This window comes from Lepidothrix coronata, unplaced genomic scaffold, assembly GCF_001604755.1.
Source record: "Lepidothrix coronata isolate B3197 unplaced genomic scaffold, Lepidothrix_coronata-1.0 Scaffold69, whole genome shotgun sequence".
In the NCBI taxonomy this organism is placed as follows: Eukaryota; Metazoa; Chordata; class Aves; order Passeriformes; family Pipridae; genus Lepidothrix; species Lepidothrix coronata.
This window is the reverse complement of record NW_016690249.1, coordinates 2,248,490-2,264,644: the sequence shown is the minus strand read 5'-3', so window position 1 is coordinate 2,264,644 and position 16,155 is coordinate 2,248,490. Positions and strand designations below refer to the sequence as shown.

Sequence of the window (16,155 nt, the reverse complement as noted above, 5' to 3'; positions counted from 1 at the left end):
GACATTATTTGCAAAGCAATAAAAGACCATAACTTAAAGGTTTTTAGCAGCTACAGTCAAAGTGATCATCCTGCAAGTACTTACACGTATGAATGAACACTGTCACTTCTACAAACTAGGACCTGCTTGCATGGCTGAATGGTGTAAAGTTTATACGCTTTGAGGAGTAGATTAACGTAGTAATGTTCTTCCACTCCTTAAACTATGCTCATTCCAAAGTGACATAACCTATTCTTTTTCAAGAATTTGGCAAAACACTAACAAGGGTAAATATGGGGTTGGTTCTTAAGTATATTTGACTACTGCAAAGCGTAACAGAAAACACATTGAGGTCATACCAGAAGCTGCAGCTGAGGCTTTGTTGCTGGCAGCAAAACGGTAAAAAGGAGGATTATCACAGTGTTGGACTATCGGGTTCACTGGGTCGGTTTGCTGCAGCTCAAAAAGAAGCTCTTCCATTGTCTGAATAGTGTTATTGCGACACAGATATATAGCAACCTTTTTTATCTAGAGAAAAAGACAACAGTTATTAAATTCTGACTAAAGTGAATTTCCAAAGAAACCAATAAATGTTACACTGCAGTACTGAAAGGATCCAGAATGCAAGTGTTGCTCCCGGACAGATATCAAAACCACATACAGTTCACACAGAAATAAAACTTTTCACCTTGACATCAACATCATTTTTCCAGCAGAGTCAATCTGTGATCTAATTACCTCAAAGTTTTTGCTTACCATTCACAATGAGCTGTTTAGGTATATAACTATCTAACATACACATCTACAAAACTATAGCTGTAGCCACAAACAATAAGCCGCGCTCTAAGTAGTTACTTATATCTGTAAGCAAAGTAATAGCAAATGGAAGAAAGGCAGAGCAATTATGTACATAGACTTCATGTATCTGGATTTGAAAAATCTGAGAGTATCATTTACAGAAATTATGGAAATTTCTATAAATCTTTTAACAAGACCTCAAAAGTTATTGTATGCATTGCAACAATAAGGGCTGTTGAGATACTGAGATCAAATTAGGCTGAATTCTTGAGGAAGAAAACCCTGATGGCTATTAAAAGCAGACACTCTCCAACTCAAACCCATTTGATCCATTAAGTGCTGGAGCTGGTAGACCATATGGGGAAGCATTCCTCTGTGCTTGCCTGCTTGTTTTTAAAGATGGCCCTAAATAGATGCCTATAGGGGAGCTAAAATACTGGACTGAATTGCCTGTTGGCCTCACCAAGTATAACTGTTCTTATACTCTTAAATACTTCCATTAAAATAATTTCCTAATTGCTTCATTTTCCTCTTTCTCTCTCTCTCTTTTTTTTTTTTTTTTTGCTTAAACTAGAGAAAATGCACATATTCCATGTCTCTACTGTACTAAAAATTTCCCAGGGACTTTCTAGATACAAATCCATCTCCTTTCTGAGGCTCATTTCTGGTTGGGTTCACAGTGCCCTTTTCAGCTTCTCTCACCCCTGAAGGGGTCACACTAAGTCTTTGCTGAAGAAGTTTCTGAACTATAAATATTCTAAGAAATCTTTCAGTACATAATGTGAAAGAATGGACTGCTCAGCAATTTGTACTGGGGCACTGGGAAAAAATTCTTAAAGGAAACATAACAGACAAAGCAATTAATTTAGTTGATGAAGAAAAAGATTAAAAATAAAGTGAGTCAGACATGCTTTTGGCTTGAACCCATACAGGCAGAACAGATGGCTGAAGGCACAAAGCAGCTGGTGACTGCCTTGGGGTACAGGGGGCTCCAAAAGGAGATGGGTAAACTGGCAATCTTGCAACTCTGTGGTCTTCTGAGCCCAGGTGACCTGCAACAGTGCTGATAAACTGTCGAAATGATCTTTATTTGCTAGCATTATCTAGCAATCTGTATCTGTTATCTAATGGATAACATGGTAATGGAAGACACATGTTTATGGTATCAGCAGTCTTGTGTAGTTAGCAGAGTTAGGTATGATTTCTTATCTGTAAACTCCAGGGCATTAGCAAAACATTGAGCAGATGCGTGTGATAAGCCCAGTGTATTTTCCTACTCCAGACAAAGCTATCAGTGAAGGGGTGACTCATAGGCACAGTCAGGCTTCCTACGGAAGCTGAATTTTTTTTCAGATTTTGCAAAATATGAGAATCAGACTTTTAACTCAACATCACAAAACATGGACTAACCGTGTGGCAGAAAACACAGGAACCTTGTCACCTGCCGCCACCAATGAAGACCTGAGTGTTTTGTTAACAGCCACTGGAAGCCTGGGAGGGAGGCCAGAAAAGTCCCACAGGCAAAACAGGAGATGCTGAGCAGATGAAGCTGGATATGCCAAAACAGATTGCTCTACTGTCCTGGAGAAGGACAGAGCTCTGAGAGCCAAGACGTTGAGGCAAGGAAAGAATTTGAAGAAAGAAGTACTCTGGGTAGGAGGGGGTTTGAGGTTGGCTGCTCAGAGCTGTGGGATGGCAATAGTTTTGGAAAAAGGAGGTGCTGAAAGCTTTGGGTTGGCAAGTATCTAGAGGGGAGGATAATGTATGTGAGGGGCTCCTGGGCAAGACACGACAGGGTTAGCAGGCACCAGCCTGCTATTTAGAAGTAAGGCTACAAATTTAGGTGTTAGACATATACTCAGCACAGGACTACTCCTTCCTCTTAGAAAACTGCCCCTATTCCTTTTGTAAGCTGACAGAAATTTAACAGCCCTCATTTTGTGTCTTATCTCTGTGCTTTCCACTTGTTCTCTGCCAACTTAGCTCCTCCTGATGGAGACCACCTTTGGGCCTAATGCCAAGTCTGTCACAGAGTGTAGGATCAGTCAGGTTGGAAAGAACCTGGGAGGTCTCTCATCTAACCTCCTGTTCAAAGCATGGTCAACACTGAATGGAGAGCCTCTGTCACAACTGATGGAAAGATCTTAATTACTCTCAAGATATTTGGGATCAACCCCTTTGTCTTCCTCTCATACAAACCTTGAGCTTGTTCTTACATCAACTCCACTGTCAAATTTTTCCTCTTTTGATTAGTGAGGCATATATATACACTGATTTGAGACTATAGAACAGTAAACTCTACAAATAAAAGGAAACAAAAAGGATGCCTATGGCACAATAACAACATCTTGAAAATTTGTATGGGCTTCCATATTTTCTTTATTTCATTATGTATAGCAGTCATCTTAAGCACTTTAAGCAAACTATTATTTCAGCAACTCTAAATGAAGTATGTTTATGAGGATTTTTAGACAAGTTTCATCCCATTAATAGTAATTTTGAATGTAATTCAGGGAAATCAATAGAAAGAGGCTAACTTATAAAACAGCATATTGTAATTGTGCTGGAAAATTTACTAAATTTAGATTATGTTTCACCCAGCAACTGAGCAATAGGGAACATGGGAATGGAACTATCCTGCTTTTCTCAGACAGCCCTCATTTTATTTTAACTGGAATAACAACAATATCCAACACAGTTTGAGTTGCATATTACAGGAACCATTATATAATTTATGACAGCCATCCAAAGGCAGAAGTTGATATGGTAAGGAGCTTATAAAGGTTAACTATCTTCTGTCTCTTCAGATGTCCCACAGAAAGCCTTAGTTGGTTACAGGAGAACAGAATGCATCACTTTCTTAAAATTGCATGCTTTTCTGAAAGAACAGCTAAATATTTACAACAAATAAGCTAATAAGATCATAGCATGTTATGTCCCATTCATGATACAACATTCATTGTTTAATAGACTTTCAAAATTTAACTAATAGCTTTGTAAACTAATTGATTACTGAGAAAAAATATAAGCATTTAGTATTTTTACTTCTCTTCATTTTCCATGCAAGTTATTTAATCACGGAACAGCCATTCTGTCTTTTTAATAAAAAATTAAATATATATATACAAATTGCATATTTTTATGAAAGTCTGTAATGAAAAAATATCTCTAATATTTTTCTCAATTCATTCGGGCAATTTATGACCCGTCTCTGCTACTGTCCCCATACACTGACATGCAAAGTTGCTCTTTGCTTGGAAGAAGACCAGTTCCTACTTGACATGAGGTGTGCTCCACTGCTGAAGACTGAGATTTGAAGTACTCAATTCCTGTCTTTAATTTCAGTTTTTTGGCTCTTTTATTCCCGACATTTAATTTTGTACAATGTGCTAAGCAATATGTTGATATTTCTTATTTTTGATACATAAATTAATTTTCTGCAGGTGATAGCTGTTTTCTTTATTAAAACCTGTGTAAACAACAGCAAATAAAATAAAGTGCAAAACACTTACATAAGGTAAGAGGATGGTATCACTGCTAACACCACACAAACTAATGAGAAACTGCAGCGTTATCCTAAGGTTGTTACTCCATTTTTCATTGTTGGCCAAAGCATTCCAGACATTTTCCATCTCCGGACCAGGAATTTCATCTCCATACTGCAAAGAATCATAAGCATACATTTCTTGAAATACACAGACTTCCAAACTAAAGTATGCTCTTTTAGAGCATTTTCTAATGCAAAATCTACAGTCAAATGATGTAAAAAGTTACAAAACATTATTTTCAAAATTTATCTGACAGACTTCAGAGCATAAATTCTATTTAATAGCATTTAGGTTCCAATCCACAGAAGGACTTAAATCACAAAAAAAGAAAAAAAAAATTCTTAAGGAATATAAATTCAAAAAGTGAAAACCAAGCAGTTTATTAAGTTTCATCTTTAGAGTTGTCAAGTAACCAAAGTTCTGCATGTTTGTGCTAAGTGCTTCAGTCTTCAGAGTAGTCGACAATTGGGAACCTCTCTTCCCAGTAAATCCTAGCAGAATTAAGCATTTTATGGGCCTTTGCTTTCACATTGGAAATGAGCAGTTTTTACTCTCTTTTGCAATACACAGTTACAGAAATTACTACCTTTTGTCCAGTCAGTCAAATATTTAGTGCACACATCCAGTTATGTGGGAGTCTAGAATTGAAGCTGTTCTGTTTCCTATGTAAAATTTTTGCCTCCCACTTTGAGAAGTCTGTTTTAACCACCACCCAGGCTGACATTCTACTAGCAGAGGAGATGCAATCTCCAGGTCATGCTATCCTACTGAAAATGATATAATACATATTAGCTACATCTACACTGTCACTGATATCTACATCTACTGTCATCTACACTGACACTTCCAGGTGCCAGTCCCTTTGTCACACAGATAGCCTCAAAACTAGGTCAAACCATATGGTTTGAAGCAAGCATACTTAATCACTCTGGAACCAAGACGTTGTGTGGTTTTGGAAGTAACTTACTCCAAGGACTGCTGCTGACAGGCAGTCAGGATGGGACTGCATCACACTTGTTTTCAACCCATAAAATTCCACTAACAATATCCTAGAGATTCCATACCATCAGATTATTCAAAGCCACTATCGTGCCCTGCGTATGCAATGGGTATCAAACAAACATGCTGGTGGGTTGAAGCGCAGTCCCCACATTACTTTAGATGTGGTCATATGACAAAACACACACAAAATAATTATTATGTTTTCCTTAGAGGCCCTCAGCATGAGGCAAGATTCAGAATCAACTGCTATGTAGTGTGGAACAGACAGTCTGCTTGAGAGAGGATTAACCCTGAGCAGGTTAGGAAATACGAACCACTCTGTCTCATATGACATAGGTACCAGGCATTTCTTTCTAGAGTTTATGTATTTAGCAGTTTAGATGCATCTACTAAATCTGGTAGAAGCAGTGCCAGAGAAGGCATTGCACAGTAGTAGGGCAGCCTGCAACTCAGCAAAGAGAAGGTAAAAATGGATTCTCAGTATCTTCTCCAACAGCTCCTTAGGCATTTTACATTAAAAAGTTACTGGACAAAAGGTCTCAGGTCCTTTATCAGGATCTGTGATGTAAAATATTTTCCATTATGCAAAAAAATGCTTTAACCAGCACTTTAGAAATTTATAGTCATTTTACCCTTTTCCCTTTTCAAAAGAACATGTGTTTCCTAGAAAGTACAAGAGTTTCAGTAGGACAAATTCCAGGTGCTTATTCTCACCCCCAAATAAACTTTCATCTGCTGCCTTACACATTAACCCAGGAGGTGATATATGAGGGAATTGAACTTAGAACCCCCATTAGTACTCCTTAATGCTCTCACTATTAAGGTGGGGTTTTTTTAAAGGATGAAACACTCTTTGCCCTTAATAAAACTCTTCCAGTGCAAAATTATTGGTATTGGAGGGAAGGGTTTTACAGGTTGGTTTCTTAGTTTGCTTTTTTTACCTTGGCTGTCATATACATGAGATTATTAAGGACCAGTGAGGTGGCCTCAGGTGAGCCCCAGCCATTGCCTTTTAGTCCGCCTGTGACTGCTATTTCCCCATCCTTGTCCTTCAGTTCATCTTCTGGAGTGGTAGGGCTCGAACCAGGGAGGAGCAGTCTGTTGTCTACAAGTTCAATATTATGAAGCCATGGTAGCAGATACGCAAGCATGATCTGTCTTCCATTTGGATGTGTAGTTGGAAACCGCTGGCTTACCTCTAAAACAGTAAGAGTTGAAAAGGACAACATATTAATTTAAGGAGGAAATCTTAAATACACTGTTTAAATCGCATTTCTGATGTTTGCTAGACTACCTGATGTTTTTTACCTTGCACACCACTAGCATACAAAACCATGTATTTGAGCTTCCTGAAGAATAACATAATATTCCACAACAGCAAGCAACTGGTGAGGTCTTCTGTCCAAAATAACTAACATAGTCTAAGCTTAGACACAGAAAGTCACCCCTTTTTACTGTGCCATATTATGTATTAAGTGAAGTGGATGTCAATAAAAAGGAAAAAGGGTAATTAAATTACTGGTGGTTATTCTAGAATTCCAAGAACTTCTAGAGAATTAGAATTAACATACAAAAGTGTCCTGCAGAATTGTAGATGTCCCACTGGCCTCCAGGTTTCCAATCTATAGTTTAAATATTAAGGCATTTATTATACCGAGTTTACAAAAGCCATCTTGCTTATATTGGGGTCTTATTTTCTATGGGAAGTCCTATAAAATTCAGTTGGCTGTCAGTCCAGGAGTGCTTGTATACAGCACTTTTATATAGTATATAAAAAAAGAACTGACACTGTAAGGTAAAGGGATTTGGAAAATCTAGGATAAGAAATACAGCTTCCTGCCAAAGTGAACCACATTATCTCTCTTTACCAGAATTCTTCCGTAAAATCAGTACAGTAAACATTTCCTTTCTTTAACTGCTGCCTGGTTTTTAAAAATCTTGAAGACACATACTGTTGTCTCTCCTTATGATTCCAGATGTATACAGAAAGGGTCCTGGATTGTATATGAGAGTTTTTTTAAATGATACGGTCACTACAGCAACATGAATAGACGATAACAGTACTGATGAACAACATTTGCTTAAGGATAAATGAGCCATCAGAATTTCCTTACATCAGCTATTTATAACTCATGGTATCTTGGGCACTGAGAAATGGATGATGTGCCTTTACCCTCCCTCCAGCCCCGACAGACTTAGTAAAAAAAAATAAATGGATTTTAAGAGCCAGTAAGAATTCCCATGATTACAGATATTTTTGTTCTGTTACTTAAAAACTAGAGTAATACATTAGATTAATGAAAACAGACATATGTCTCAAAACATCATTGTTCCCAGGGATGGTCTCAGAGTGGGCATATTCTGAATTGTGCTCTTGCTCTTGCTTCTTTAACATTTTTCTCAGTAACTCTGAAAAAAGGTATTTCTGATAAAATCAAAATAATGCTGAGACATGCTTATGTGGCAAATAACAGAAGGTAGAGATCACTTAAGAGTCACTCAAATAATTGGTAAAACTGGACACAGGCAATCAATCTGCCCAAAATTAAAGTCATGTTTATATAAAATGAAGAATTATATCCTCACAAGCATCATCTCTATAAATGCATGCGTAAGAGGAATCACATGAGAACCCATTATAGTAGAGTTTGCCAATGTCATTTTAACTCATTCAGGGCACTTGTAATTTCAAAGTTACCCTAAGATCTCATAAGCGGAACAGAGTCCCCAAACAGGGTTTCTGTACTTTGCGTAAGTACTTCTAGGAAATATATATTGTATTCCTAAATCTGAACCAGAATAAAAACAGGTCAAGTTACATTTATAAACAGAATTGTGGTTCAAAATGGTAGCGGTATACCATTTGTACAAACGTGTAAAGCAGATAATATGTCAAATAAATACAGGTACCTGAAAAAAGTGGAAGGGTAAGTTCAGGATACATCCTTGCTAGTTCATATGAAAGAAGGGCAAGTGAGACACTGTAAAGAGGTGGCAGTGGACCATGCGTCCCATACAAGATACTGCCTGGTCTTTGCTCAGCTACCTTTTTTGAATAAACGAAAAGTTTTGATTCAAGGATCTATAAAAGACAAAAAAAAAAAAAAAAAGAAATGAGACAAAACTTCATTAATTCACAAAATGCCAGCATTTCAAGTTTAGCTATCAGAGAACATTCTATATGCTTCACAGTATACTCTTCAAATATGAAAGACACCATAACATTCATTTTTATATAAATATTCCCGTAAGTATTTATAGCCAAGACAAAACTGATTGTTTATTTTCAAAACAAAACTAAAATGCAAATAAACAGTGCTTTATAAGAATTTCTCAAAACAACCTCCAAAGATAGGAGGACAAAAAAAGTAGCTGATACGTGCCTGCATAAGTTGCATGGAAATTTCATAAATCTCTCTGTTGGTGTCAGATGCCTTGAACAGCACCAAGTTTAAAAGCGTCACTATATCAAAAGGATAGTTCCTAGAAGAATAAACAGTATATTTTTGTGAATGTTGGTGAGGAATGCAGATTATATTCACTCTAATTTACTATGGAATATGGTCTAAAGAAAATGTCATCTTTCTTTTCTCTGTTCTACCATCAGAATATGTGAAAGGGAGCTGTTATGAATACATGCTGCTTGATCAAAGGGCCATCTGGAGAATGGGAAGAAAGAAAGGATTATTTGTAATTACCTTAGACTAATGCTTAGGAATGCATTGAGTTATCCGCAGTGAGAAAGGCAATACCTGTGTCTATAACTGTCAATTTATTTTAATTTACGACATAAACTGTTAACAGAACAGGCCAACACCCATGAAATAAAACGAGTAGCATGACAACTTCCAGTGATAAAGTACTTCTCTAGACAAGCTGCAATTAAAACAGTCCCTTTGGACAAAAGACGATATCTCTGACATGAATATTTTGAGGTGTTAGACAATTCTATCAAAATTGTTTTCAAACAATAAGCATGAACTGACTGAAAAAGTCTGCTATCTATAAAGTCAACTTCAACGGTAGGGTTAAACATATCAAAGTGTTAATGAAAATATTGACAGAAGAAGAATTCCCATGTCGCAGCATTTGGATTTTCACTAAAATAATTTTCCTTTTTCTCCTGTTGATTTGTAAATGCACCTGATTCCATTGTGAACCATCAATTTCTCATCCTAGATGTCAGCTCCTGGACGGCTGTAGAATGCCTACCTGGACTTTTTAATACGGCAGATACGTGTGTGGCATGGGACATTCTTGGTAATTCCAAACTAGCTGCAATCCATGCTCTACACCTGTCTCTTTGACCTTCAACTAAGTTTAAAAAGTAAATTTAAAAAAAGAAAAAAAGAAGGGAAGTAGCTTTTATGTAGAAAGTCAGACAGGCATCATCAATGAGATACATTACTGCTCATTTTACTAGTAGTTTAGGCAGTGGCCTCCTGATACATTTTGATAGATGAGAGAGGAAAAACTATTAACAGCTTTAAAATATTAATAAAAATTCTCAACTTGCTAGAAATAGGACTTTCCCTTCAAGCTAAATCATGCAAATCATACTCTCAATTTTTACTGTAATATGGGAAATTACAGTAATATTTTATTGTAAGTATGGGAAAGATTAATTTTTAGGACACAGTGGCATAGGTAACACAATGTGAGGAAAAAAGACTGGCTTAAAATCTGATATTTTTCTGTGTTTCTAAAATAAAAAGTGTCCCTTAACATAATTGAATTTGCAAACACAAAAATCCATTCATATTTTAAAAATCTCAGTATAATGCAGTCTCTAGTCTATTTGCTCCTATAAGAACAGAAGAATTCTGCAGATAATTCTGAAATATTTGATTTGTTTTGATTTGCTATGTGCCAAGTATTTCTATATTGAACTATGATGATCAGATATCTTGCCAAATTATTTTTGTAGAGAGTAAATTTTCAGATGTATTTTAATTAGATGCAAATTACTGCATTATTGAATTTATCTATAAATTTTGTCTTAAAAAAAATTAAAAAAGGATAGATTTTTATGAAGGCCTGACACAAAAGCAATATTTCTATTCATGTCTTCTTGTAGCTCATGCTTGCTCAGCATTTGCAGCAGTGATACTAGCTGACAGAAAAGCAACTAAACAAATCAACTGAAAGTCAGAAAAAGAACATGACTTTGTAGATAACAAGAAGTCAAAATAATGACTTTAAAGCTATTAACATTTAAAACATTTTTTTCCTTTTATAAATTAAATTATAAACCATGCCAAATCTTTTGAAACCAGATTTATGACCTTGGCCTTATTAGCCTCCAGCGTGCTTGTAACAAATGTGGATAGAGCCTTTCCCAAATCTTCGTTCGCGAAGCCTAGCCATTGGGGGGGGTGGGATGGAGATTTATGACCTACATTCATGTGGCTATTTTCTATCTTCCTGAGCAAAACAGCATCAAAATAACACAGATTTCAAATGTATATGCAGTAAGAGCATCTTCTACCAAACACATCACTTTGTTTTCAGACTCATGAAAATAAAGTGTTACAGTCCCCGAGAATTGTTTGAGAAGATATAACATAAGAGTATGACCAAGAAGCCTTTACAACAGAAGCTGAACCTCCAGTTTTCTTTACATTTGAAAGCATAGATTAATAGATTAATTAATACCTGCTTCCACACACAGTTGCAATGGCTTTGAAACATCCAGAGGCAAGCTGGTACGATCCCGTATAACATCGATCTATAGCCCAGTTGAAGAGATTGATTTGATCAGGATTCAGTTCCAGCAGGAGGACTACAACTTCACAACCAAGCTGATGAACCTGAGCAAATGTTGAAACATGATTAATGGGCTCAGATATGTTCATTCTCTAAATTGTTTAGAGTGACATAGGCAAAATGGGGACAACTGAGAATTCAAATACATAAAAAGAAATCACAAAATTTATAATAAATTTATTTTAGGGCAGAGTTGAAATGTGACTCAGGTTTCAATACTCCTCACTTGAAATAAAATTCTATGTACAAAGATTACACGAATGAAATAAATTTTCCAAAATTAATATAAAGTTTCCAAAGTACAGCACAGAAAAAAGCAGAGTCTTTGGAAAATCTACGACATTTGATAGGTGTTCTTGGGCAACTTACATTTATATTGATTAACTGACTTAACTGACTTCCTAATTCCTGAGAATATCACAGTGACACACCTTCATATTTATTCTTCTTTTGACTAATGCAGAAGCAAGGCAGACAAAGAAAGATACCTTTTGCAAGCCCGGGGGTATGAAACTTGTACGTTTAATCCAACTACACCATACAATCTAACAACTCTCCATAAGGACCTTGTGTCACTTTATCCTACTACCATCACTGCTACAAACACAACACAAGTAAGGTTTGGATTGTATAGGATAGTACTGGAACACTAAACACTAATGCCTATTAATATTTTGTCACTAAGTGTAGCTATGTACTTGTAAAGACTGCAAATGATCCTTATTGTTAATGGACAAGGTAGGATCCTTCTCATCTAAATCTGAACTAGTTGTATAGGCAATGTGGTTTAGTTACAATCCTTCATTACAGGGATTAATCATGAACTGAAGTGATTAGCTTAGGGGAGAGAAATTTGACCTATTTATCCTAATCAACTACCTATACTAACCTATATCCTCTAGCTGCTTCACACACATTTAGGTTTTGCTGTTTGCCTTTTTTAGCAATCACAGTCATGTGTGCTGGTATGAGACTTTTAGGGAGAACAGCAGATCAAAGTGCAAGATACCGCAAAGAGAAAGATTGTTCTCTCTCTCTCCACTTGATGTAAATCTCCAATCTACTCCTTGTTAATCAAAAAGACAGTTCAATTAGATATAAATGCAGAATTATGACTGTGTAGTTACTAAGTCAAAGCCCATCTTCACAGAAATGGAGGAGAAAATGGCAAATATAATCTATTACATGTTCTTTAAAAAGAAAAAAAAACACCTTTTCTTTTTCTGAATAATTTTTTCATCACTTATTTGCAAGACCTAACCTACACAGCTTTCACTAAGATTTGTTTCATCAGCATCTATGTTACCAAGCAGCAACAGATTTTTAGAATGTATACAGTCATAGTTCTTACAGTCACAAACTCTTTAGTCACCCAGTACAGACATTAAAGTTATTCATCAGTGTTGTATTTTGGTGAGTACTTACACGTAAATCTTGACAAGCCAGAATGTTATCAAGCCATTTGTAAAGATATCCATCAGGGGAAAGACCAACATTATCAAACACAGGTCCACAGCAGAGCACTGCTGACATGGCCTAGAAACAAACGAAACCTTAGTTGCCCAAAAAAGTAACATAATGCACCTTTCAGAATTATTTTAGCTCAGATCCAGGCTGACAGGACTGCCACTTGTTTTCCATTTTGAGGGAACTATAGTGAATATGGTAACAGATGACTTTGCTAGAATTCAATAATTATGTTGCTATAGGCTGTATTGGATTCAAGATCATGCTCAGTTTAAGCATTTTGGAGGGAATACTATTGCCCAGCTTCCCAAGATACATTTTGTCATTTCACCCAGTCTTCACAAATCAAGCTACAAAAGCAGTTAAAATACACTCAGATGTTTCAATATGTTTCTGCAAAAATTAAAACTGTTTTACAGGAAGTGAGGCAGCTTATATAAGTACATAAGCTATTTCTTTCCCAGCTTATTTATGCAGGGGAGTTACAACTAGTTTTGTCACAAAAGTATATCATTACTGGACATGTCACCAGGCAAGTATGGGAGAAAGTCCTGAGATGTACACTGGTATAGAGTCAGTATGCTGAGATACTGAATTTGGTACTACACTTAATTTCTGAGCCTAAGATCCTCTTGCTGAATCTGATAATCTGTTAATGAACAGCTAAGTAAAATTTTAAAATGCCTTCTGGTTTTGAAAATAGTTAGCCTTGAAAGGTGTTGACAAAGAAAAAAACAGATAACTTCAGTGCTATACTGTATGATACCACTGTACATATACATATGAGCGTACAAGTTTGCATTGAATATGCCAATTCAAATTTCTGTGAAATAAAAGGAAATAAACCCCACAACTACTTGCATTTTGACTGAAAAACTGCTGTTACAGATTTGGACAGCGAAACTTTATTACCTTTAATGCACAATACTGGTATCTTGTAATCTGATGATTTCTATCACTGTAACGGTCCAGTGGTGTGAACATAATACTGAAAGGTCCTGCCCACTGACTGAATAAGATGAACAGGTGATGCCTCAAGCTCTGCTGAGGGAAGAGAAATCTCCTATGGTGAACTAAGTGAACAGAAACAGAAACAGTTGTGACTTGTTAATATTGAATATACATTCATGTGGCATAATGATATCAAATGAATATCAAATTTCTACAAAAAGGGAGTTTTTTTATATGTTCAATATACACTTACTCCAAAGTATCTAAGCTCCTTTAAAAATCTAATGAAGGGAGTAAGATGCATCTTATTTCTAAGAGCCTTCAGTTCTGAATTAATGGGTAGTTATACAAACATGTACATCTGACTTTAGAAAAGCGTGCAAGAACCTAATTATAAAATCAGCGGTTTCACTGCCTTTGCATTCCTTTCATGGTAAATATTTACTTGTTTTTTTCAATCCTTTAAATGCAAGCCTAAACAATATATACATCTTATTCTAACACACTAATAGGTAGGGACAACAAATAGAAGAAACTTGGTGCCTGTTTGTTTACGACAAAGATGTGGTACATGTTCTGAACAGCCAAATTACCTGAGCAAGTGAAAAAATATCTATGAATTCTTAACCATGTGGAGGAAAAAAAAGAGAATTCTTTTAAACAATAGTTTTAAGTCCCCTCAGCAAAACATGATGTCAGAGGCCATACTATGTTTATTGAAGAGACTGGCAAACTGCTACTAGCCAATTATTTTTCACGTGGAAACTGTGGTGGAGGCCAATAAAGTTTAACTAAACAATACTTATGCAAATCAGCATGAACAATGGCTAAAAGTGATAGATCTTGACATGATAAACATTTGTTTGCTAGAAGCTGTTATGGCTTCGTTAGTTATTGATATATTTTAAAGCTGTCTTGTTAGTAGAAATATATCTCTGAATTATTGAAATGCGTTAAGTTCTTACTGTAGTCTCTCAAAGCATACAACGTGACTTTCATTGTGGAAAATTCATACAACACGCAGTCATTGGTCATGTGCCTTGTAGAACGTCAGAATGAATGCAAAGAGGAAGGGCTTTGCAAAATAAGGGCTCATGGCAAAGTAACTACTAAAGAAATACTGTATTGGTAATGAACATCATGTAGAAGAGAAATAAAGGAAAGAAATTCAGTATTCTATTTGCTGTTGGCAGCTAAGAACTTGACATCATTCAGTTCAAAGAGATTTTTTAGAGAGTAACAGGGATGAAATTTTTTCTTTATTTTGTTCAACTATTATATATTTTCTATCCAACTATACAACTTTGAAAAAATTTACATATTGGAAACTTACATGAAAGCATTTGTACATTATTTATTCCCTCACTTTCCTCTTTTGAATTCCTTTGTATTTGTTGCTACCAATGCTGCTATGTCTTGTCATAAATGATCTGGACATAATGATCTTAGACAGACTGAGTAAGCTGCAGACCTCATCGTTCAGTAATTACATGGAGGCCATTAAAGCAGAGGTGTTTTTTTCTTCTTTGCTAATGGAATTACATTATATTTCTGAAGTGATCTTGCAATACATAAAAAGCATGAATTCAACAGTAGAAATCTTGGTGATACAACTGGAGTCAGGTAACATGGTCTCAACACCTTGTGCAAGTTTTTCACTACATTTAATACTGTACATTTTCTGCACCTACCTATATTCTTCAATGCCTGTCAGAGTTTATGAAGAGTCTGGCAATCAAGTCAGAGGGAAGAAAATAAGGCCTTATTTCAAAGAAATCTGGAGTCATTAAGGGTCATAGACAATTTCTTAGCTGGGCTTTTAAAGAGCTGATTATTATAACTGACTATTACAAGCTTCACCAAGCTTTACTGTTTTTTTTTTTAATTTAACTCTTAGTAGACTTTTGAACACATTTTTGTCTACATTTTCCTTAACATTTGTTACATGACAATTCACAAGCAGTAAAAAAGCATAGAAAAAAAGAAGAAATAAAAAATTACTTTTCCAATATCTATATTAAATGCAATTTTATAGTATGTTGAGACAATTCAGCACCATACCTGGAACACACTGAATCAAGTTGGCAATCATTGCACTGAAATGTGCTCTCATATCCTTAAGGATTTCAACTTCTTTATCATTTTCAGCCTCCAAAAGCATGCGAGTCAGATCAACGTACTCTAAGAACAAGGCTCCAAGGGCTAACGTATCTCTTTCTAAGGCTCCATTTGTACTAGCATAAAGGAAAGTTGTACATTAATATAGAGTAACAGTGTAGTTATACTACAGTTTTCTGAAGAAATGCAGAATAATCTTTCCGTATCTGACAGACTACACAATTCTTCAAAGAACATACCAACATAATCTCAGTGTGGAAAACAGTGAAAATTATTTCACTTAAAAGATCAATATTTTTGATGAGTGATAGTCCTACCTGTCACTTATAACACCAGCATCAGCAAGTAGTTCAAAAATTCGCAGTAACTGCAGTCTTAGTAGATCTCGGCGTTCTCGACGTTTCTTGTTCTTGGAATTTAAAATAACAACCATTTTTATATGCCTGGGTGTATACATTAAAAATTAGCAGCTTCAGAAATATCAGTACAGTAGTGAGATTTAGGAATTCCAGTTCAAGAATTTTCT

The 16,155-nt window shown here is 35.8% G+C and overlaps 1 protein-coding gene across 8 annotated transcripts in view; it reads right to left on the bottom strand.

Moving 5' to 3' along the window:
* The window catches only part of FRY (FRY microtubule binding protein), a 236,177-nt gene that overhangs the window by 58,322 nt on the left and 161,700 nt on the right, over positions 1–16,155 (bottom strand). For all 8 annotated transcript variants that reach the window (XM_017818584.1, XM_017818586.1, XM_017818579.1 and 5 more), the window contains 10 exons: positions 15,947–16,038; positions 15,573–15,745; positions 13,473–13,633; positions 12,519–12,629; positions 10,983–11,137; positions 8,711–8,810; positions 8,238–8,409; positions 6,269–6,525; positions 4,290–4,436; positions 339–507 (listed from right to left, as the gene is read on the bottom strand). In XM_017818584.1, coding sequence (XP_017674073.1) covers positions 339–507; positions 4,290–4,436; positions 6,269–6,525; positions 8,238–8,409; positions 8,711–8,810; positions 10,983–11,137; positions 12,519–12,629; positions 13,473–13,633; positions 15,573–15,745; positions 15,947–16,038 — 1,537 coding nt within the window. The remainder of the gene's footprint in view (positions 1–338; positions 508–4,289; positions 4,437–6,268; positions 6,526–8,237; positions 8,410–8,710; positions 8,811–10,982; positions 11,138–12,518; positions 12,630–13,472; positions 13,634–15,572; positions 15,746–15,946; positions 16,039–16,155) is intronic.